Consider the following 24,763-nt stretch of genomic DNA (forward strand, 5'->3'; position numbering starts at 1 on the left):
AAAGTAGATATTTTGGGTCTTAGCTTTTCCAAATCTATTTTTCCTAGAACAATGTGCACAAAAGGCCAAGGGGCTAATTATGCAGCACAGAATCATGACAAAGAGTGGGAAGAAGGGGAAGCCGGAAACTTCCAAAGTATCCTTCAGGGGTGAGAGAGAAAGTCAAGGAAGCTACCTATCTTGAGTTGATATATATATATTTTTAAAGATTTTATTTATTTTACTTGACAGACAGAGATCACAAGTAGGCAGAGGCAGGCAGAGAGAGAGGAAGAAGCAGGCTCCCCGCTGAGCAGAGAGCCCGATGCGGGGCTCGATCCCAGGACCCTGGGATCATGACCTGAGCCGAAGGCAGAGGCTTTAACCCACTGAGCCACCCAGGTACCCCGAGTTGATATATTTTATTCAACCACAATAGGTTAATATGTTGATAGATTCCAAAAAAGCATTTAGTAAAATTCAAAACCTTTTCTAGCATTTCTTAGCTGTTATTGAAGAATACTTCTGAAACTCAGCATAGATTTATTTTATTGAACAAAATGAAATTTGTTGTCTTTTTCTCAACTACTAATTTGATTTGAATACTTTTTTAATCATTACTGATTGTTTTTTAGGGAATCAAATATACTGGCTGACTAGTCTCTAATGAACAAATAAAAATTTGTCTCCAGTCTGGACTTACTGATTTAGAATCTTTGATGGGTGGGGCCTGAGCATCTTTGGTTTTAAACAGCCCACCGATGATTTGGATGCATGCACGGAATATACGAGGGAAGACAGACAACTACACAATTAATTTCAGTGTGAGGCAGACTGAGACCAGGACCCTGGAAATCTATGAGAAGTACTATGGAGACACAAAGGTGGGAGACATTGATTCTGACTGAGAAGCCTTCTAAAGAGAAGATATATTATAAAGTCTGTGAAGGATAAACACAAACTAATAAGGACCATTATTCTATACCTCACTTAGGAGAAGGAAAAGAGCTTCCTTTGAACTGCCTCTTACAGGATAAGCCTATAGATATTTGAAGACAGACTTCTTACCTTTTTCTAAAAAAAACGTTTCAGTTTCTTGATGTTGAAGAACATTTTAACATTAAGCTTGCCCAGTCCTGATACTGTACTACCAGAGGTCTAATATTAATCATTAAATTTCTAATGTTTTAACAGAATTGGTAGAAACTAAGAAAAGAAACTAAGAAAAAATAGTTTCCTCCTTCTGCTTGTTCTAACATTATTTCCTCTATGCAAAAGAGCCCCTAAAGTCCATATATTAACATAATGGCTCCTCCCTGTAGTTGTTTTACTTTTTTGTCTCAATACTACCTGGAAGCATCTTTGATTGGGATGATTAAAGTCCCTCTATGAATCTGCATGTATACTAGAAAAGGTAAGACTATATGGTTTTCTTCCTGATATATAAAAAAAGTCTAGTGGAATATATATGTATATATCTCCCCCAACCCAGGATTCTCTTCTTTTAAGTGAGATGTAACTGACACAACATGTTAGTTTCAGGTATGCAACTACAGAGAGTAACAGGAATCACCCACATCAAGCATGAAATGTCAAGCAGTGACACAAGAGCCAAAGGCGTTGCAGCTAAGACCAGATACTGAAATAAGCGCCAGTAGACGGCACCCTCAGAATGATGAAGAGCAGAAAAAGAAGAGTTCTGCAAAGGCCCCTGACAGATTAAATCCCTTTAAAAAAGAAAGATTTTCGCAGCAAACTATCAGACTTTCAAGACACTGACCCTTTCACGTTTGGCCACATCAAAAAGGCGGCCGCTGCTGAAGCTCTGCCGGACTGATCTCTGAACAGAACAGAGGTCCTGCACTGCTTGGACATAATAAGCAGCCCTCGCTGAGGGCTGACCCCACAGATGGAGGCCTTTACTGAACTGCGTGCTCATAGACTGATTTCATCTTTGGTGTCTTAACTTCCTACTCCCTGTACTATCTTTCTTGCTGTGTAACTTTTCTTGTGCTTTGTTTTATGTGGTGGTAAGAGGCAAAGTTGAACAAAGAGTGAAATGTCACTGAGTTCGGAATCCCGAACCTGCTTTATAATTATGTTAACCTTGCTTTACGATTGAATAAAGCTGGCATTGTGGAAAGATACAACTCGTGTGTGTGCCTTCCTACCGTGCTCATGACAACAACATAATACTTTGATATCTATATACATTGAGAAATGATGATGACAATAATCAGGGTAACATCTGTCACCAAATATAGTTACAAAAATGTTTTCCTTGTGATGAGAGCTTTTAAGATCTACTTTCTTAGCAACTTTCAAATATGTAATATAGTATTAGCTATTATTGTCACCATACTCTATATTCTATTGGCTTATTACTAAAGAAATATTTTAATGTTTTGCAGAAAGAATGAAATCTTCCATGTGTGATGGTGGAAAACTTGATCTCTTTTGGGGAAAAATACAGAATCTTACTTCACACTATATTCAAAAATATATGCTGGATGGGTTACTATTAAAAATGTAATCAAGGTATGCATAATAAATACAGTAAACTATGATAAAATAGTAACAAAATGCAAAACTAAATAAAATAGAGGTAAAGATGGAGAACATTTTTGTAAATTTGCCCTGTACAAAACCCACCTGGTCTCCAGCTTGTCAATGGCCAAATCACAAGACTTGTCAGTCTCCATATTTGCATAAGCCAATTCCTCATAATAACTCTCCTTTTGTATGTATGTCCTCCTATTGGTTCTGTTTCTTAGGAGAACCCTGACTTTCACACCTCTCAACTAGAGGCTACATTCCTCAGCCTGCCTTACACCTACAGGTACTCTCATAACTCAATTCTAGCCAATTGGATGTAAATAAGCACTGACAGGGACAATTCTCGGTACACCTTTAAAGAGAAGTTGCTCACTCGTCACTTCCTCTGTCCCCTTCTTCCCTTCCTGTGGGCCATACCTAACATGATGGAGAGGAACCAGTTCCTTCTAGTGGGAAAATCACTCTAGGGGATGGCGACAAAATCAATGAAATCTGGGATCCTGAAAACTGTCTTGAGGAGAGCCACCTGACTCTCCTGGGACTTCTGTGTGAGACAAAAATATATTTTCCTTCTGGTTTAAGCCAGTGTTCATCACTTCCGGTTTGTGAAGGTAACAAGATACTCCAACCAACACAGTAAATATATACACACTGAGCGTGTGACACTGAAATGTGAAAACATGCCATTTAGATACTTCTACGGAATTCGAATACAAGTTCCTAGTCAAAACATGCCATTTAGATACTTCTACGGAATTCGAATACAAGTTCCTAGTCAAAACCTATGATATTACTGCTTTTGTGCCCCAAACCCACAAATCAACATTCTGACATCTCCAAAATTCTGAGAAAGACACATAACCGAAGCAACATTCAGCTCAGTGCCACTTTCTTTCTCACTGACCTCCAAAGTAAGAGCCATCTGTCAGCTTCATTTCTTTACTGGATTTTGTGATGACACCAGCAACTCCATGTTGAATGAAATACATTTTTTTACCCACAGCTCCTTCTCGTATGATATAATCTCCAGGTTGAAACACCTCAAATCTCAACTTGCTCAGCATGGCGGTCACGAAATTGGGATCTGCATTAGCAAACAGTGGCATGGTAGCCACTAGTTTCCGACAGTTGAAGTTGACGATCTCCTAAAGATGGCAAGGGCAGACAAATACGAAGAGAGGTCTTAATCATAGCAGGAAGAAGAATACATGTTTACATTAAAATCTACACATAGCCCAATACTGCAATTTAAGTTCAGAACCAAAGACACATACATTCTAATAATCTGCATATCTCTTCAAAGCCAGAAATTGTGTTTTATTTTTTTGTTGGAACTTTGTATTCCCAGCATCTAGCACAGTATAGGCATACATTAAACATTAAGTAAATGTGAATTAAATATATATGTCTTACCTTTTATAACTTCCCAATCCCTTTACCAAACTTCATATAAAATTAGAACTCAAATGTGGAAGAGTTCTCGTCTCCACTTTATCTTGTTTTATGAAGAAAAGAAGTCACATTACCTCCTGTTAACTATGATATTACTGCTTTTGTGCCCCATTGTGTTGAACAATCTAATTTGCACCTACTGACCAGAATTCTGAAACAAAAGTCCAGCTGCCAGACAAGCATTTTAATGTTTTTTTTTTCTTAATGTTATTCATATCAAAGTGAGGGCAATGGGGTGTTTAAGAAAGGTTATACAAAGAAGGCTCTAAATCTAACTATAATCTATAATTTTAAATTCAATCTGTTTCTGGGCTAGACCAGAAAATCACTCTTTTTAAACCTCCTGGGCTTTAGACTGGAGGGACTACAGTTTTCTTTTCCTGAATTGTTTGTTTCTCTTATTCCTGGATCCTGGCCAATTCTGAATTAGACTTAAACATTTGATTTCATTCTGTAGATGTGGTCAAGATTAGACATAGTGTTATCCCTTTGGACTAAAATAGAGATATGGGAACAACCATTTTTTTTTTAAGATTTTATTTATTTATTTGAGAGAAAGAGAGAAAACATAAGCACACAGGCACTGGGGAAGGGCAGAGGGAGAAGAAGACTCTTGCCTGAGCAGGGAGATTGCCATGGGGCTGGAGCCTGACATGGGCTTGATCTCAGGGTCCTGAAATCATGACCTGGGCAAAACGCAGACGCTTAACCGAGTGAAACATCCAGGTGACACTGGAATGAACCATTTTTTTTTTTAAGATTTTATTTTATTTATTTTACAGAGAGAGATCACAAGTAGACTGAGAGGCAGGCAGAGAGAGAGAGGGAAGCAGGCTCCCTGCTGAGCAGAGAGCCCAATGCGGGACTCGATCCCAGGACCCTGAGATCATGACCTGAGCCGAAGGCAGTGGCTTAACCCACTGAGCGCCCAGAACCAACCATTTTTAATCTTGCAAGTTACATAGGTAAAGAGATAAATAGTGGGAAACTAAATTTTTTTTTTAAAGATTTTTGTTTATTTATTTCACAGACAGAGATCATAAGTAGGCAGAGAGGCAGGCAGAGAGAGAATGGGAATCAGGCTCTTTGCTGAGCAGAGAGCCCGACGTGGGGCTCGATCCCAGGACCCTGGGATCATGACCTAAGCCGAAGGCAGAGGCTTTAACCCACTGAACCATCCAGGTGCCCCAGTAGGAACCTAAATTCTACCACAATGCCATTTCTCAAATATTTGTTCTCCAATGAGCCCTAAAGAAAAAGGGTTAACCCTGAATTTGTGATCTCTTTTATGAGGCATAGATACTATACTAAAGGAAATCCTGCTAAAAGGTGGGAAAAGGGAAAAAAAAAAACTGGAAGTATTAACGAAAGCTGAGATCTGAATTCTTGCTTTAGAAATATATGTTATATAAACTAATAGATAAAATAGTTAATAAATAGATAATAAATAGATTAAAAAATTAATAGATATAATAGATTAAAAAGAGTTTCTTCAGTTTTGGTTCATGAAATGACCTGACCTTATTTTGGAATTGGTAAGAAACTTGTAGCTAATACCGGAGCACAAAATTTGGGGTCCACCATGGAGAAGAAGGTATTTCAACTTTAATAGTATTTTGTCACTTCAGTAGGGCTAAGAAGAGTCTCCAATGGTGGGGTTTCATGGAGGATGGTAAAATATTCCACAGTCAGCTGTAATAAGCAATAAGTGAACATAACAATAAAAACAAGAGAAAGATATTACATGTGGTACCTCGTGTAACATCATCCAAGCCCAGATAATGTTCAGCTGACTCCATGGGGGGCTGTACCAAGGTCAACTTGTAGTTGATTTTAACTGGTGCTGGCGAGCCTTGGTGGGGATGGGACTACAGTAAGACCCAGCAGGTGGTAGGAGCTGAGCAGATACGTGGGCAGGCAGAGCAGGTAGAAGGAGCGCGGGAACGGAAGAAGAAAGGGAGGAAGATGGAGTTTGAGCAGTGGAAAAAAGTGCTCGCAAAGACTAGTTTTGTTCCCATCGGGAGATATTTACTTAAAACTCCTAGAAAGCTCTCTCAAGCAAACAGCTTGAGAAACAAGTCTCTGGTGTATAAAAATGTGTTTTTTATTATTCAAAATCTTTCTGTACAAAAACTTCAAGAAGACAAAAGGTGACCACTCAAGGTACTCAAGGTAACCACAGGAGTTGAAAGAAGACAGAGAGGTCATTAAAAGGACCAGATTGACTGTCTGAATGAATGATTTCACATGCAAAATGGCAAAGAAGAATACTGTGGGGGAAAGTGAACATAAGTCAAGTTGCAGAGAAAATCAGAAATTTCAAACAAAAATAATAAAACAGAGAATTCTTCTATCTGTGTTCTTGGATTTCAACTACACAACTTTTCTCTTCATTGTTCTCTCACTCTTTATTTTAGAAAATAATTGGAAGTATATTTTATAAACAATGTAGCTGTACTTTATTTATATGAATAACTTTTTCTATGACACATTGCCTGTTCAGGTACACCTATTGTAACTGCCTTGATTGTAACACCGCAGGGATAATTTCATATTATTGTTATGGCTTAAAGGAATCCATTAGGGCGCCTGGGTGGCTCAGTGGGTTAAGCCGCTGCCTTCGGCTCAGGTCATGATCTCAGGGTCCTGGGATGGAGTCCCGTATCGGGCTCTCTGCTCAGCAGGGAGCCTGCTTCCCTCTCTCTCTCTCTGCCTGCCTCTCCGACTACTTGTGGTTTCTCTCTGTCAAATAAATAAATAAAATCTTTAAAAAAAAAAAAAAAAGGAATCCATTAATTTTCTCCCTCTCTGTGGAACTTTTACCCTCAATGTGATGACTATCAGATTGAAACTATAAATTCTAACAAGCATTTGATGAGAAAAAATGTAATTAGAAAGTTATTTGCATTTAAAAGCCCTCTCTCCTCCTATAAAATTGGCTTGCTTCGAGGGTATATACTTTAATAGAAACATCATGTAAGTCTAGAAATGAAGCAAAACATTTAAAAGCTCTTCTCCATCAATCACATTTCTTTATAGCACATTTTCTTAGAGAACATATTTAATAAAGTTATTAATATCTCTCCATATGTAAAACAAGACTTTTAAAGCTCTTCCTCCATCAATCACAGTCCCTTATAGCACACTGACTTAACTGAGACACACAGTTAAGTTATTAATATCTCTAATTTCCATCTATGTTCTTTATGGCAGTTTTTATAATAAGCTATTTTAGCAATACGTCTGGCTTGAGTTAGAAGTATTGACCATATGCATTAAACTGAGGAATGCTCCATTCTTAAGGGAATCAGACAGGGCCCTGACCTAAATAAGGTACTCCATATTAGCAAGCTTACTGTAAACACTTAAAAAATTGTAATCTTTTTCTTCCTGGAGCGTCTTGTAGTAACAGAAAGTATAGATGTCGTAAAAAACAAAGAAATACAATCATCCAAAAAAAAAAAAATTCCACAAAGATGAGTGTATTTCAAAGGGGCCAAAGGAAAGAGCTACCAATAGCGAAAGTTTTAACGATTGGTATAACAGTAAAGAATGTAGTGTTAGATTAATCCCAAAGTACAAAATAAATAATCATAAGACCATATTTATACAATATAATTAAACAACGGAGTAAATTAAAAAGCACGGGAAAATAGACAAATCTGTTGAAATTCCAAACAAACTTTTCTCTACTAAATAAAAGCGTAATACAGTAAACAACAATGAAGAACACTGCATTTGATCTTACTTTGATATGTCAGTTTATTTAAAATATGAAAGTCTTTCCTTTCCAGCGCTCCTTTGTCTTGTTTTGCTCAAGTATGATAGAATTATTTATGTTCATTGTTTGGTCCCAGACTAGAGAATATTTTTTAAAGTATCATTCAGACAGAGTAAAGTGCACAAATCTAAAGTGAATTTTCAAATGTATAACCACAACCTCTCTATCCATATTCATCCATTGTCAGCGGACACTTGGGCTGTTTCCATGGTTTGACTACTGTAGACTCTGCTGCAATAAACACTGGGGTGCATGTATCCCTTTGAATTAGTGTTTTTGTAGTCTTTGGGTAAACATCCAGAAATGCAACTGCTGAATTGTAAGGCAGTTCTATTTTTAACTTTTTGAGAAACCTCTGTACTGTTTTCCACAATGGCTATACCTGCACTGATTTCTCTTGAATATTTATTTACCTTATATTGGAATTACTGGGTGATAAGGTAAGCTTATATTTAATTTTAGTGGATACTAGCAAAAGTTTTCTAAAATGATTGTATTATTTTTCTCACATTCTTTGATATTAGCCATTAGTAGGTATGCAGAGATATCTTACTGTTTTTAAATTTTTTTCCCATTGCAGTTTTATCTTACATTTCCCCAATGATTAATGTTGTTATGCACATTTTTATAGGCTTACTGATCAGATAAATATCCTGTTTGGTGAACTGCCCAGTCAAATTTTCCTATTTTTTTTTTTTCCTGTTGTTGGAGTTCTTCTTATAGTCTTGACATGAGTTCTTGGTTGGGATATACTTTGTAAATATCTTCTCCTCATCTGTGACTTGCCTTTTTACTCTCAGCATTAATTTTTTATTATTTTTTTGGTTTAACTTTATGACAATCAGGAAATTGGATTTTGTATATATATGTATAAACAGAGAGAGAGAGAGAGAGAGAGAGCTTTACAAAGGATTTTAAATTAATTTTTTAAAAGATTATTTATTTGAGAGGGAGAGAGAACACACAAGGGGATGGAAGGGCAGAGGGAGAAGCAGACTCTGTGCTGAGCATGAGGCTCTATCCTGGGACCCTGAAATCATGATCTGAGTCAAAGGCAGAGGCCTAACCAATTGAGCTACCCAGGTGCCCCACAAAGGATTTATTTTAACCATAAACCAGTACTTAGGAATTATGCAAAGTCTGAGACCCTGATAAAGTTAAGCAATATTTTTTTGGTCATTATTAAAAAGAATAGTAATATTTTAAGTCTCCTTGAAACACTATATTTCTTTACCAATAACTTAAGTATCATTGGGGAAAGTTCCATTTTGTAAAACATTTAGTTCTCTTCCATTCTACTTTATTTTATTCTACACAGTATAGTTCTAAAATGTTTTAAGCATGGTGGCTATAAATATAATTACCATCATTACAATAATGAATCATAGAGTATCTTAACAAAACAGAGCTGCTGTTACATTGCTAAATTCCTACACCCAACACACCCTGTATTTTTAGACTTTGCAGAACACACAAGACCTTCCTTCTAAGAACTTATATTAGACATTCCAATGTCATCCAGACATATGACTTCTATATTAACATCAAACACGAATAAACAAATATAGTCAAATCTACGTCAACTGACACTTTATCCCCTAGGAGATCCTATAAAAGAGTGCTGCTAATATCCGTTCAGCGGATATTTCCCCCAGTTCAGAAACTGGGACTGGTGAGAACTGGAGTAAGTGGATGTGTTAGGGTTTTGTCTTTTTTTTTTTTTTAAGGTAAGGATAATTTTAAGAATAAACATAATAAAAATAAGAGACTATTTTTTTTGTATGCTTTCCAGTATCCAGGTATGGCTTTAAATCTTTTACAAGCATTAATTTATTTTATCCTTGCAAAGTATTATTACTTAAGTATTATTACTACTCCATTTTACAAAAGAGACTGAATAATCTGCTAAAGACCACACACTTGCAAGAGGAATAACCATGGTTTGCTGGGCGACCCAGCTCTCCAACTTAGGGGTTTGATGGATTCTAAGAAGCTATCTTACTTTCTGAGCATATCTGGTATTACCACATACCTGAAAGATTTCGGTATTACCCATAAATTTGTTCTTTTGAAATTTATGTATTTTGAGAGTCTGACATGAGTCTTTGTTGATTGTGGGGCAGCAAACGGATGGCAATGAACTTGGCTATTTTTATTTTACCCACAACAATTATTTTTAAAAACCTGAATCTAAATGCCTTTATTTCTTGGAAAATAAAACAAACTATTCAGGATTGTTCCATGGGTCTTTGCCCTCCTTGTGGCTCTCATGTAGATTAAAGAAAAAAAAAGGATTCAATGACCTGCCAAAGATGACATTCTCCTCTTTGTCACTTTTCAGAGGAAGAGGATAATCTTGTGGACACATTTATGGCACTTACTAAAATTCAGTTTACCAGGCTTGAATTCTGAGGAGAGAATCTGGAGAATCTGAAAAGAATCTGGAGCTACATCTCCAGCGGATATGACTCAAAATCTCTACTTTCAATAACACACTCAAAGTTATAAGCAATCAGGTTTGGAAACCATGGTTCCTAAAATAAAGATGTATCTGAAAGTTTACACCTAGTTAAGGGACGAAGATATACGTGTATATATTCAGTATAATATAGGTAGTAAAAAAATATGTATATGGGTTAGTCTCTCTCTCTCTCCCTGTGCGTGTGTGCGCACATACATTCAATCCCTGATTCCAAAACTAAATGGCTCTGTGCCCACAGAAAGTGACTCAGATTCTTCAAATTTCAATCTTCCCATCTGTAAAATGGAGATAACATAGCAACTCTATCATAGATTATGATAATTAAATTAACACAAGTAAAACATTAATAAAGTTTACTCAGTGTTATCTGTTTTAAGCACTGTAATTTATAGCTGTACTATAAAATAATATTAATATCAAATGAATTGTATAGACTATATATTCTATATTTATAAAGAACAAATGGTTCAAGGTAATTTGGGAAAAGGATACTGAGTCACGTTCAAAAAAAAAGTGGGGATTGTTGATTCAAAACAAAAGATAAGGTGAGTGCAAAGCTTCTGAAGAAGAAAATGATAAGATATTCTTAGGGGAGAGTCAGTGAAATTCTCTTGTGGCTAAAGCCAAGGAATAAAATACAGAATTCTTATAATAAAGATGTTCCATTGATATAATAAATTCGGAAGGTGAATTGTACATACACATTCTATTATTTTTTTTAAGAAAGGAAACACATGAAGCAATTTAAAAACAATTTTCCTCAGCATTCCCAACTGGCTTGTACTGATCTGGGTGTTTGCCTTCTAACTTGCAAGATGGTGGACTGCATGTGTGAGAAAATCGGTCCATTCTGGCATATCTTCATGCTTAAAAACGTTCTAAACATTTGTCCAAACATCGGGAAACAAGTTAGGTACTGCTTCAATTTCTTAAACTGAAAGCATTTCCCTTGATTTCTATATCTTATTGGGAAGATTTAAGGTAATCTATTTGTCTAGTCGAGATCATCTGTCTTATTTTTTAAAGAAAGCTTTCACTGCAACTCCTAAATAATCTCAATATCAAAAACTATGTAATAGACTACAAAGCTAAGGAACATTTACCCTTAACATTTGTTTGGGGAGAGTTAAAAGTGTTTAGAAGTAGAAAAAGGAGGATTGCTGAATTAATATGGAATGCCTCAATTTTAGTCTATTGTAGTTTTCCATTTCATTAAAGAAGTAATCAAGTATTTGTGTACTAGCTAAGAGATGCATCGAAAAAAATCTTTTAAAAAAAAAATGCCTATACACACATCTCTTAAAATATATGAGAAAAAAATCTCTGTATTTTTTTTTAAGAATTTATATTTCTTTTTTTTTTAAGATTTTATTTATTTATTTGACAGAGACAGATCACAAGTAGACACAGAGAGGCAGGCAGAGGAAGAGAGAGGGAAGCAGGCTCCCCGCTGAGCAGAGAGCCCGATGCGGGACTCGATCCCAGGACTCTGAGATCATGACCTGAGCTGAAGGCAGCAGCTTAACCCATTGAGCCACCCAGGAGCCCAAATCTCTGTATTTTTATCACCTTAATAAATGTTTTAATATGTGTATATATTCCTTAAGACAAACTTTTATTCACCTTAATATATTTATAATCACAATATACATTCAATATTTGTTCCTTTTTCCCTATCTTTATAATACAAAATATTTCCTATTTTGAGACATGGTCCTAGTTGCTATTCTTTTTAATGGCCACATGATATTCCATCTTGTGTTAGTCATAGCTATAATAAGAAAAGCCCAGTAGAGATACAGAGAAATAGTCTGCAATAGCCTCTTTCCTACTGACATTTTTCACCATTACTTATTTTGCAACCCAGCTATATCATTAGTTGCTAGATCAATAGTCTCTTCAAATTATGTTAAAGGCAATTAGTCTAAAATCTCTGCATATACAAATGGCCAATTATGCTGAAGTGGCTTCAGTGAAATCTGCCTGCTTGTAAAGGATTGATCAGAACAAGATGAATTTTGAGATGGACAGATTCAAACATTTTAATGCTTTCTGTTGCTACAGTTCTCAAAGGCATCTAATTTGGTTTTGAGATAGTAAATCTCATTTAAGCCTTACAATACAAATGCAAATGAAGTTTGAAGTTAAGATAGTCTAAGCATCTTGCCATTGATCTGTTTTCCTAGAACACAGGGACATACTGCTCCACTAGGTACCAGGCAGAATAATGACAGTGACAGAAAATTCTCCTAACATTCACTTAAATTTGATTATGAAGCAAGGAAAAAGAGGTAGGAACAGAAGAGCAAACCTATATTAAGGAATTGTGTATTGAAAAGATGTGTGTGTATTGGAGACTCTGTATCTTGGTCCTGCTGTGTAGTATCCCAGGCTGACACCCTACAAGGAGTTGTATAAACTCCATCAGGATGCAGCTCTGGGGGCTTACAAGCAGTAAGCAAGTTGTAAGAATAATTTGCAGAGTAAGTGTTAAGCCTATCTGACGTGGTAAACATAGACTGATCTGAACTGTCAAACAGCAAACAAAGCAGACTGGTATCCAGAAATAGGCTGAACTAAAAAAAAATATATTATTAAAATGGAACCAACAGTTAGTAGTGTGAGTTAGAAGACAATCCCAAGAGAAGGAGTTTGGTATTGGAGAATTGGACAAGAACCTATATTTGAGAATTTAAAATACAATTGTCATAAATTCATTTTCATTATTAGTGGTCAGTAACATAAATACTCTGTGTTTAATAGCATATGTACATGTGCAAAGGACATGAGGAAATCAGGCCAGGCCCTAAAACCAGGCAGCATTCTAAGGTTCATTAAACATTCATTTACATGTCATGCTAGCTAGACTTGCGTGGAGCACAGCGCTGTGTTGGCAAGTGTTATAGGCTGAATTGTATCATCCCCAGATGCATATGTTGAAGCCCTAATTCCCAGTGATCCTCTTTGGAAGGTGTCCTTATAAGGAGAGGAAACAGACACCTGGCATATGTTAGCACAGAGAAAAGACCACCGGAGGACAGAGGGAGAGGGCGGACAACTGTACGCCAAGAAGAGAGGTGTCAGAAAGCTGCAACTCTACCGGCCCCTTGATTTTGAACTTGCAGCCTACAGAAGAATGAAAAAACACAATTCTGTCATTTAAGCAATGCGATCTGTTGTATTTTCTTACCGCAACCTAGCAAACTTACAGAGCAAGTTAGGCTGGTAAAATGTGGCAGAAAGAAGGAAGCTGCTCTCTTCTGAATATCTGCCAAGAACCAGAGGAGCCCCAGCTCCGAAACTGAGGGAGTGGACAGCGGCAAACTAATCCAGTTAGGGTCACTCGGAAATGACAGGGAACACAACCCATATACTTTAACAACTTCTGAGCTCTTTGATCTGGGGAGAAATAAATCCCCAAAGATATTCATCTATATGGAGAAAGGATTTTGCTTTATTTTTGTATTGAGTTGGAAGCATCTCGGGCCGTCAGGTGACAAGAGCAGGTGGCAGGCGGAAATGGCTCTAAAGATCTAGAGATACAGGACTGGGTGCTATTTTATAAGATTATTATTTTTTTTTAATTTTCATAAAATATATATAACAATTTTATAATATCAAACATTGTGCAGTTTGCAAATATGTTCACCATGCTTTGTGAACCATCACTCCATCGAATGACCTTCCATCATTGGCAGCAAGAACTCTGGAAACTATTAAACAATAATCTCCCCTTCCCCCTACCGTCAGTCCCTGGTGACGCCTCTTACTTTCTGTTGCTATGGATTTGTCTATTCCAGGGACCTCATATAATTGGAATTATATAGTATTGCACAGGACTAATTTTTAAAGTCCTAGAAGTAAACGATGTCCCTAGAGAAACCTTGTAGGGGAGGAAGGAGGGAAGTAATGAACGACGTTAGGAAAATCAAGGAAAAGGCCCTTGGTCTGGCTTCCTCTCACTGTAATAATGCATGTTCTCTTCCCCACTCCCCTTCGCTGATATCCCTTCCACATCCTCACCAGCACTTGTTATAGCCTGTCTTTTAATAATACCCATTCTAACAAATGTGAAGTGATATCTCAGTGTAGCTTTAATTTCCATTTCCCTGATGACTAATGATGTTGTGTACCCTTCTACCTACCTGCTGGGCATTTGAGTATCTACTTTGGGGAAAAAAAAAAAAGTCTATTCTCATCCTTTGCGTACTTCTAAATTGGACTATTATTTTCCTGCTCTCGAGTTGAGTCCCTTGTATATATTGGATATTCACCTCTTATCACAGGTGGGGTCAGCAAACACCTCCTCCCATGCCATAGGTTGTCTTTCATTTTGCTAATCGTGTCTCCGGCTGTGCAGAAGCTTTTTGGTTTCATGTAGTCCCACTTATTTATGTTTGCTTTTGTCACTTGTGCTTTAGGTGTCACATCCAAAAAAAATCACTGCCAACATCAACATCAAGAAGCTTTTTCCCTGTGTTTTCTACTAAGAGTTTTATGGTTTCAAGTTGCACATGTATGTCTTCAATCCATTTAGAATTTCAGTATGGAGTGTCAGCTTTGCTCTGGTAATTAACTATATGTGAACTTTTTACATTTCTGGTATTTTTAGTAATGTACTTTAACTTTTTTTCATCGTTTATTTTTTTCCATGTATTTATATCTTGTGCCTTACAAGCATATGGTAGGCACTTTGAGACTGAAATCATATTTTACAATTTACCTTCCCATCACGCCTGGATCAATGTTTTGCACACATTAAGAAATTGATAAATGTTTTTTGTCCATTTGTTTTCTAGAAACTAGGAATGCAAGGGAAAATACACCGAAAGAAGGATAGTCAATTTCTTTGTTTGGCAATGTGACCATAACCAGGCCACTTAAAGTTTTTCTAGCCTTTTATTCCTGTGCCTGTTACATGAATATCTGATAGTTTATAAGATCCTTGTATAACTTTTCAATTATGATTCTAGCCTGTTTTAGTTAATCTTAACTAAACACATTTTACAGGGTATTTTAAAACGCAACAAGTATGTACTTCAACGATTCAGAATTGCACAAGTAAACACGCATTCAGATTATGCTTTCTTCCCTAATAGTCTATTCAACAAATTAAAGGTCAGAAGGACAGTATTATACTCTCAGCCTGATTCATGTTCTGTGAAAATGAAATATACTGACATCATATATTCTACTGGGACACATGATCTGTACCTATTTTCAGCCCGTGGCTCTTCACACTCCATTGTTTAAAAATAGATCAGTTCTGAACTTTGGAGACAGGCTCGAAGGGCATTAACCTCTTTCTCCACAGTTAAGTTTGCCATTTTGCTCTAATCGAGTAAGTATAAATCTGATCATGTTAAAAATAGACCTTTTTACTTTGTACACATTCCAACAGGCTCTCATAAGCAAAGGGGTAGAGGTCACAGAATTCTTCTAATTAATTTTTTAGTTTTAAATACACTTCCTGCTTTTGCTAATCAGTCCTATGATCCTAACATTTTAATGCCAAATTTTAATGCTAAGACATTGTCTCCAGAAAGCTGGCTGTTAAAATGAAGGAAGAACTTATCAGCAGATTGTTTGACTACATTCCAGAAGAAATGAGACATATGATAAGGCTGGGCTTGTTGTCTCTCCTGTGTTTGGCTAACACCCTCTGAATGACCCCCTCATGGCCCTTACGCACAGTTATAATTGGCTATTGAGATTTTTGTCCCTAGGCCACAAGAGCCGTGAGAGCTGGGACTGTATCTTACTCTTCATTGAATCAGAGTAATACCAAAAATTAAATTTTACCGTGCACTTACTGTGTGCCTGATGCATTTCTAATTTTTTATACTTTTTGTTCATTTAATCTTTATAACATCTCTATGAGGTAGTTATTATCACCATCATCCACATTCAAAAATGAGGAAAGTGAAATATATGCAAGTTACTAAATGGCCCAAAGTCATACATAGAGTAGGTTGTGGAGCTGGATTTAAATTGTGTTGGTGGAACCAGGGCCATGCACTTAACCTTGATCCCGCATAGCCCCTCCATAGTAGCTTCTCATTCATTGTTTGTTGTACAACTGAAGATACACATGACTATTAATGGCACTGAGAGTATTATAAAAGGGATTTAAACTGGATAGTTTAAAACAATTAAACTGGGTCTTCTTGAGCAGCTAGGGGAGAATAGGAGCTTATTATAGGTGAATGGAAGCAGAAGAAAGAAAAGCTTTCTATAACCAGAGCCAGGTCAAAGGAGTGTGTGGAGTGTGGGGCGGTTTCCAGAGATTAATTTGGGCTTTGCAGACGCAGAATTTTGACTATATACAGCCATAGAGGAACTAGAGATTAAAGATTATAGATAATGAATATATAGATCATAAAATAATAGCTTTAATTCACAATGCCAAGCTTCTGAGTATCATCGTAAACACTTTTCTCAGAATATCATGGTTGTTCTGGTCCAAGTATTTTAGTTCACAGTGAAAAGATCACTTCTGAGAATGCTGACAATTCTCACAGAGCCAGTGTTCAGGTCATTATGGCCTAACCTGAGGATGGATGCACAACTTCATCTGCCACTCTGAATCTTCTCCAACCTGAGGTGGCTCCTACTTCAGTTTGGAGAGGGAGACCAACAATGTTTGTTCCATGAGCCACTGACAATACTCTGGGAAGACTTCGTATAGAATAGAAAAAAAAGGCATTTTTTGTCTATTCCATTGATCTTCCTGGGTTCTAGGAATTGGATGGAATATCTATTTACCTTCTATAATGATACTCTATTGAAATATCCCCTTCTCTGGGGCACCTGGGTGGCTGAGTCTGTTAAGCATCTGCTTTGGCTTAGATCATGATCTTAGGGTCCTGGGATTAAGTCCCAGGTAAGGGTGTCTGCTCGTGGGGAGCCTGCTTCTCCCTGTGTTCCCTGCTCATGCTCTCTCTCACTATCCTTCTCTGTCTCTCAAGCAAATAAATAAAATCTAAAAAAAGAAAAAAAAAGAAATATTCTCTTCTTTCATCCTGACTAATAAATCACTACTGCAAAAATCTAAAGTTTAAAAGAAAATAAAAACCAATCACAAGCAAAATAGGACCTTCTGGCTTATGGTATATACATAAAAATCACAATCACAGAGGAATCCAGCATCCTTTTGTTATACATGAGAATCCACATTTTCCATAGTATGATCAAAAGTGATACTAAGAATATTCTCTGGCCAGAGCACTTCAGAGTTCTGGGCATCACTTTTTATCCACATGAACACCACTGTTTTGTTGATAAAATGCTCTCTTTGAGCTCTAACAATCAATGATTCCTTGAGATGATTTTCAAGGTGTGACATCCAAACTTTCTTTGCATTTCTTTATCCAGTAAGTAGTTATTAAGTATGAACTGAAGACTGAAGATATGGTGGAAATCAAGAAGGATAAAGTTCATGCCTTCTTGGATCCCAGACCACACAGGGGTATGTACACAACTAAAAGGCTTATGTGATGGAGAAGGACTTCAAAAGAACTAATTTAGATAAACTTCTCAGGAAGACCTCTTTGAGGAGGTACCACTTTTATTGAAAGAGGAACAGTAAGAATGAACCAGATATTTTTTAAAGGCATTTCAGCAATTTGTCTCCAACGTATGAAAAGATAAATCACCTAATTTATGCCACAGAAATGGAAATGGAAGAGTGCACTCAATGAAGCAGTGTTTCTGTAGCATCCACTAATGCAACTAATTTGCATACGTGTGGTATGAGATTTCTGTAAGAGCTTTCAAAGGTCATGGAAGTGAAATACTGCTACTTTACATCTTTGGGAGTCTTCATACTTAAAAGCATTCAGACACACTGAAAAAAAAAAGCTGGGATATAAAAATGGATAAAATATTATAGGGCTTAATTGATCATGAATATAGAATGATTTTCACATTCTTTAACATTTCATTTTATATTTTTAAGCAATAGATCTTTTGCATATGTTTTTGAGAGGCTGAAGGTTTGACTTACCTTTCATTTCTATACATTCCTGAGTACCCAGACTTGTGTTAGCAGAAATCACTCCTCTTTAGTATATATTAGCATCTCAAATTAGGCTACATATTTTCACAAAAATAAGCCTTCTGCACAATGAAGTATTTTAAGTTAAAAGTTTTGTCGCAATATAAAATGGTGGTTGACTCAACTTTGAATATATGATTAGCAATTATATATGGCATGCGTATGTGTATACTATGCAAATCTTGTATTTTTACCTTCTGTCCCAAAATACATATCAAACAATCCAGCTTTCCTCTTCTGAGTATTCTACTTTCTCTCATTTGACATTTATATCAATCACTCAATGTCTTCTGTGTATCAGGCACTTTCTAGACACTAGGAGCACAGGAGTGAGCAAAATATGCCTTGGCCAAGTTGATGCCTTAACTTCTAAGTTAAAAAGATTTCCTGTGATCTACCACTATGACTAATACAGTAAGTTCATAATACTCCAATTTCATAGGGAGGAAGATATATTTCTCACTGTTCTTACTGAACTTTTCTTCAGAAGACATGTCTGGCTTTTTAAGGTTCAAGTCTTATTTATTTAATTTCATTATTTTTAATTAAATTTAATTATTTATTTTAGTGTTCAAAGATTCATTGTTTATGCACCCCACCAGGACACTTCTTCAAGTTTTATTTAAATAACAACTCTTGTTCTCTCATTACTATGTGTCTTCTTACTTTCTTATCCTACTCATCTTATTTCCATTCTAATAAAGTCTTAACTCGGTATAATATAAAAAAATATGCTTTTGCAGGGTTCTGATGCTAGATGAGCAAAAACTGAAAAGCAGAGAATAAATGGAAAACATCGTTTTCACCTTTTAAGGTGTTAAGTGTCTGAGCATTTAATCATGCTCAGATCTCTAATTCTATTAAGATCTCTAATTTTATTAAGTAGTCAGACAAATCTCTGTTTTTCAGCCATAATTCTGTTAAAGGCTATTCACCCAGTAAATACTTACTGAGTTCCTACCATAACTGCCAAGAAAGATATAAAGATTAAGCCATCGTCTCCAGCCTCAAGAAGCTCATAGTTGGTTTTTTTTTTTTTTTTTTTTTACATTTTATTTATTTATTTATTTGACAGACAAAGATCACAAGAGAGGCAGGCGAGGGGGGTGGGGGAGAGGGGTTCCCTGCCAAGCAGGGAGCCTGATGCAGGGCTCAATCCCAGGGCCCTGAGATCATGACCTAAGCCAAAGGCAGAGGCTTTAACCACTGAGCCACCCAGGCACCCCAAGAAGCTCATAGTCTTAAAAGAGACAAACAATAAACTGATAAGTGATAAATACAATGTGAGAGACAGAGTGCTCAGGGGAAATTAATGTGGAAGTTCATATGGAGTAAGAATGCCTGACAGGAAGTGGAATGTAAGCTGAGTTGGAAAAAGTGAAGATAGAATAGCATGAGGAAAAGCAATGAGACAATTAGCAGCACTTTTCTTTTCTCAGAAAATTATGAACAATTTCTTGTTGATGAGGTATTAACGGAAAAAAGTAAATATGAAGGCAGGGCATCGAGCGTCTCATAGGCCATGTCAAGGAGATTGGACTTTTTCCTCTAGGGGATGGGAGATCATAATCAGGTTCTAGGAAGAGAGGAGAATTGTCAAACTCACGTTTTCTATCAAGCAATATGGTGGCCGTGTGACGGTATGCATTTGAGTTAACTGAGGTCAAAGGCAGGGAGAACAGTTGTGAGTGCACTTCAGATGTTGAATTAAAAAATGCTGAAACCCTGAACTATGGTTTCTGAAAATATGAGGTAAACCACTGGTCATACTTTAGTAACTGAACAGTTGTAGGAGTTAATGTGGTCTCATATGGCTGTGGATGGGGTAAAAATGAAAAGTGCATTTTTTTCCATTGAAGATCAGAGTTAAGGTATTGTGTGGCAAGAGAAAGGGTAGTTAATAAAATACACATGATTAAGAAGGAGTTCTTGTAATCCCTATTTTATACTACACTGTACATTTTGAGCACAGAGGAATGCTTCTCACTGAAGTAAGCAACATTGGGCCTTTTACACTCATTTTTCTTCTGGCTTTCTGTATTTCCTCAATGACATTTTATGTTGGAATCCTAACATTTCTGTGTTTCTTTCTTTAAAAAAAAAAAATTTTTATTTATGTATTTGACAGAGAGAGAGAGAGAGAGCACAAGTAGGGGGAGTGGCAGAGGGAAAGGGAGAAACAGGCTCCCTGAGAAGGGAGCCTGACATGGGGCTCGATCCCAGGACCCTGGGATCCTGACTTGAGCTGAAGGCTCAAGACACTTAACTGACTGAACCACCAAGGTGCCCCTTTCCTGTTTCTTTGAAATATATCCTTAGTTTTATAGTGTCTTCCTGTCTTTTGATTTAGTCTTAATATCTGATACTATCTCTTGGATTATATTCGTCTTCCTGTGATGGCCTCTCCTGTCCTGTCTTTGAATCCCTCTGGGTCCTTGAGAACCCAGCTTGGTTCCAGTGTCCTGAGCTTCTGCCTTTTGGTGAAGGGATTTGGATTTATTAATTATTATTATTATTTATTATTATTTTATTTATTTATTTATTTTAGAAAGGGAGAAAGTAGGGGAGGGACGAGTAGAGAGAGCATCTTTTTTTTTTTTTTTTTTTTTTTTTTAGAGAGAGAATCTTAAGCAGGCTCCATACTCAGCACAGAGCCAACGCAGGGTTCGATCTCATAATCCTGAGATCATGACCTAGAGCCCTATGTTGAGTGAACTGAGCCACCCAGGGGCCCTAGGGGATTTAAATTCAAAACAAATTCTGTAATCCAACAAAGAGATAAAGCAAAACATATTGACAGTTTTTTCTTAAACCCATTACTTTATTTTTAAAAATACAACAATAAATGAAGTTTGAATTGTGTTTCCTAAAGCAAAAAAGAAAAAAAAAAAACGATATTCTTATTTGAGGTATTTATAAAGAAAATAAGCTAATCAACAGCAAATTTTGAGCTCCATTATTGGCAAGCTCTTAACTGATAATTCAAGGCTCAAAACAAAACAGAACAGAACAAAAAAATGAATAACTTTTAGGGACTGCAGAAGCTTAGGAATAGATATAAATGGTAAAGATTTTAGTTGCAATGAAAATATTTACTGAGCATTTAATATATGCTACATGTACTAAGAATTGCAAGAAAAATTAAACTATAAAGAAGCCTTTGCTTTTAAGAACTTTCAAGCGAAAATGGGGAAAACAAATAAGAAACATTAATGATAAAAGAGACAGGAATGGACAAAGAGCACACACGTGTTGTGGACTCAGTGCATTAGGGGTCAGAGAAAAGAGCGATGAAATCTAGGCTGGGAAAAAAAGAAGTTGTAAATAAAGAAATATTTGAACTAGATTTTGCTAACAGATGACAGACAGTTCTGAAAAACATATGATGCAAGGTGAGAAATTATAATTGATTTCTGCAAAACAGCAAGTTGCACAGTTTGGCGTTAGACCACTTTGGAACACGTAGAGCAGCAGGGAGAATAAAGCTGGAGATTTAGCCGAGATTGGAGCACAGAAGGGCTGGAATACGAGCCTAGGGAGGCTAAATTTGATATAATTTTATATGTAAAGAGTGAAAGTTTCTCAGCAGAAAAATGAGTAGCTCGTACATATGAAAAGAAAAAAAAAAGATTAATCTGACATCGATGTTTTAAATGGTAGTTAGAGAAAATGGTCCGGAGGCTAGAAGGCAAACGGAGGAGACGGCTCTAACTGTCCGTGTGAGAAGACTAGGGTTAGGACAAAGGCGGTGGGGAAGGAAACAGGGTGCAGGTGTGGGGTGGCCGGTCACACTGAACTGACAGCATTGGGCAATTGACTGGACAGGCAGAGCAGACAAAGATAAAAAAAATAGACTACAATTTTACATTCCAAATAATTTAAGAGAATGACTAAAACATTTACTGAGAGACTTCAAAAGAAAAATGGTTTAGTAAAAAAAAAAAAAAAAAAAAAAGGTTTAGTAATGGAAGATAATGACTGTATTACTTAGTTTACTATGTATATGGAGTCAAGGGAAAACCATGCAGATTTTAAGAAAATAGTGTTATTGGTGAGAACTTGGAGCTCAAAATTTACAGAATTAAGGTGCAAAAAGATATGATAAATAAAAAAGCTAAAGAACAAATTCAGAAATGCAAAATGAAAAGCCAAAGGCTTAGTAATGGTTCAGTGCTAAGGAAGCCCAAAAAAGAGATTCAGGATGTGTGTTTTGTTAACAGTTTAAAAGGACCACAAAGGACCCAAAGACAAAGGCTTTTTGATGAGTAAGAGATCATGGATAGTTTTCAAGGAAACAACTATGGTAAAGAAGTGGCAATCAAACCACACAATGTAATGATTACACAGAACGCATTAATCGTGTAAGAAGGTTGGTAGTAAAAGAAAGAAGGGAAAGAAAAGCAGTGTGAGAAATAAGCACAATCGTGCCAGTATTCTTTTGGTCTAGGAGTGACCAGAACATTCTCATGGGCAGAGAGAAGCCTTCTAGGGAGGGATGTAAAGAAGCTATAAGGCAAACAGGTGATTACTGACATTGAAGTGTTTTAATGAGGAGATAGGAGAAATTAATTACTTGCAACAGCTCAGGTCAGTCTGTAATCAGGGTCTAAGTTCTAACAAACAGGTGAAGTGAACATGGGAAGAGATGAGAAACCAAAACGAAGATGAATAGTTCAGTAAACCCGAGAGGAATGAGTGAAAGATACAGACAATGAAGACAGATGAAGGAACTCTGGTAACCACAGATATGGAAAATAAAACCATTCTGACAATCATGATCATAAGAACAATTTTCCAGTACTTTCCCCCCCGCAACAATTAAAAGTCTTTATACGGGAGACCATAGGGGAGAATAAAGGCACAAAAGATGTGTCAAGATTCAGTTCTGACTTTTCCTCTGAGTAGTGTCGTAACACAGCCTTGAAGATGTGCCATGAAAAGAGAAAATAAACCATGACCTTGTACCATGGAGCTTGAGGATTGTCCATCTTACCTCTCTCAGAGGATCGTTGAGTTCACTGAGAATGTTCTCCTCGTCAAAGATTTTGCCTTGGTATCTGTGTTCATAGTAGTCGTGTATCTTCTGACGCATATCAGCTGGCAGCTTATGGAAGGACATATATTGTTCCACTTGCTTATACTGTAGGGAGAGGAAAAAGGAAATTAGAAAACATTGTTAGGCTGTATGAGAAATCATCACGTTACCTTGTTGTGCTAAATTCAATAACAGTTGAATAACAGTAACCAAAAGAAGAAATCCTTCAGGGGAAGGAACTAATGTACTAGGATGTAATGCATCTACTGTGCGTCACATACTCTGCGAGGGATTTAGTAGATAAGCATTTCCTGTGGAGAACTGAGATGTGGAGGGGCATCAAAAGGAGTTCAGAGTGAATTCAAGGGTGTCACCCCAGAAAAGCCAGTGAGGAGACAAAAAAAAAAAAAAAACATGATTTCACTTTTTCGGAATCTTTTTTTTCGCTGCTTTCTAAAAGAAGTATCATGTTGATGTTTGGCCCCTCATCTGGATATAGAATTTCCTAAGATTGGGTAGAACAAGAAGTTTTATCTTAGACCTTTTAGCAAAAGATCAGACCTAATTAAAATTTGAATTTAGTGACAGAGAGCTTGGCAGCTGTTTTGAAGTCATAGATACTCAAGCAACACAGATGGCCTGAAAAGGGAGAGAATATGTCACCCTTCAATTTAGGACTTAAAGGATATCAGGGTGAGAGGCCAGGTCCACGAAATTTTAGAGCCAAAGTTAACTTAGACGTTTAAGTTCATTTAACCAAATAGTTCTTCTTTTAAAAAAATTTTTTAAATATTTTATTCATTTATTTGACAGACAGAGATCACAAGCAGGCAGAGGCAGGCAGAGAGAGAGGAGGAAGCAGGCTCCCTGCCAAGCAGAGAGCCCGATGGGGGGCTCGATCCCAGGACCCTGAGATCATGACCTGAGCCGAAGGCAGAGGCTTTAACCCGCTGAGCCACCCAGGCACCCCTAACCAAATAGTTCTTAAGCTTAACTGTTGATAAAACTTGGGGTGAAGTTGACTTTGGGAATGCAGATTTTCAGGCTTAACTCCAGAGATTGATTCCCATGATGTATCTGTTTTTGTGAATTTACACATATACTTATACACACAAATACACATACGCACTTAGAAAATAAATCTCTGGTATTCAAAAAGGAGCACGGATATTAGCTGGTAACTTATTAGAAGAGAATTTCAGCCTTTACTCCAGACCTATGAAATTAGTCTACATCTTAAAAAAAATTCTTAGATGACCCATACACATTTAACTTAGAGAAACACTCCCTTGGTGTTGTAAATGTAGCTAGTCATGGGACCATACTTTGAAACAATTATTTAGAGCCACCCAAATGAGTTTCATTGCATAGATGATAAAAATTGAATACAAGTAAAAAAAGTAGCTAATAAAACATACTGGA

At 36.7% G+C, this 24,763-nt stretch overlaps 1 protein-coding gene across 2 annotated transcripts in view; it reads right to left on the reverse strand.

Annotated features, from left to right (window-relative positions):
* Positions 1 to 24,763, reverse strand: part of HCN1 (hyperpolarization activated cyclic nucleotide gated potassium channel 1) — a 394,861-nt gene that overhangs the window by 48,782 nt on the left and 321,316 nt on the right. For both annotated transcript variants that reach the window (XM_059417098.1, XM_059417097.1), the window contains 2 exons: positions 23,300 to 23,446; positions 3,440 to 3,680 (listed from right to left, as the gene is read on the reverse strand). In XM_059417098.1, the coding sequence (XP_059273081.1) occupies positions 3,440 to 3,680; positions 23,300 to 23,446 (388 nt within the window). The remainder of the gene's footprint in view (positions 1 to 3,439; positions 3,681 to 23,299; positions 23,447 to 24,763) is intronic.

This window comes from Mustela nigripes, chromosome 12, assembly GCF_022355385.1.
Source record: "Mustela nigripes isolate SB6536 chromosome 12, MUSNIG.SB6536, whole genome shotgun sequence".
Taxonomy (NCBI): Eukaryota; Metazoa; Chordata; class Mammalia; order Carnivora; family Mustelidae; genus Mustela; species Mustela nigripes.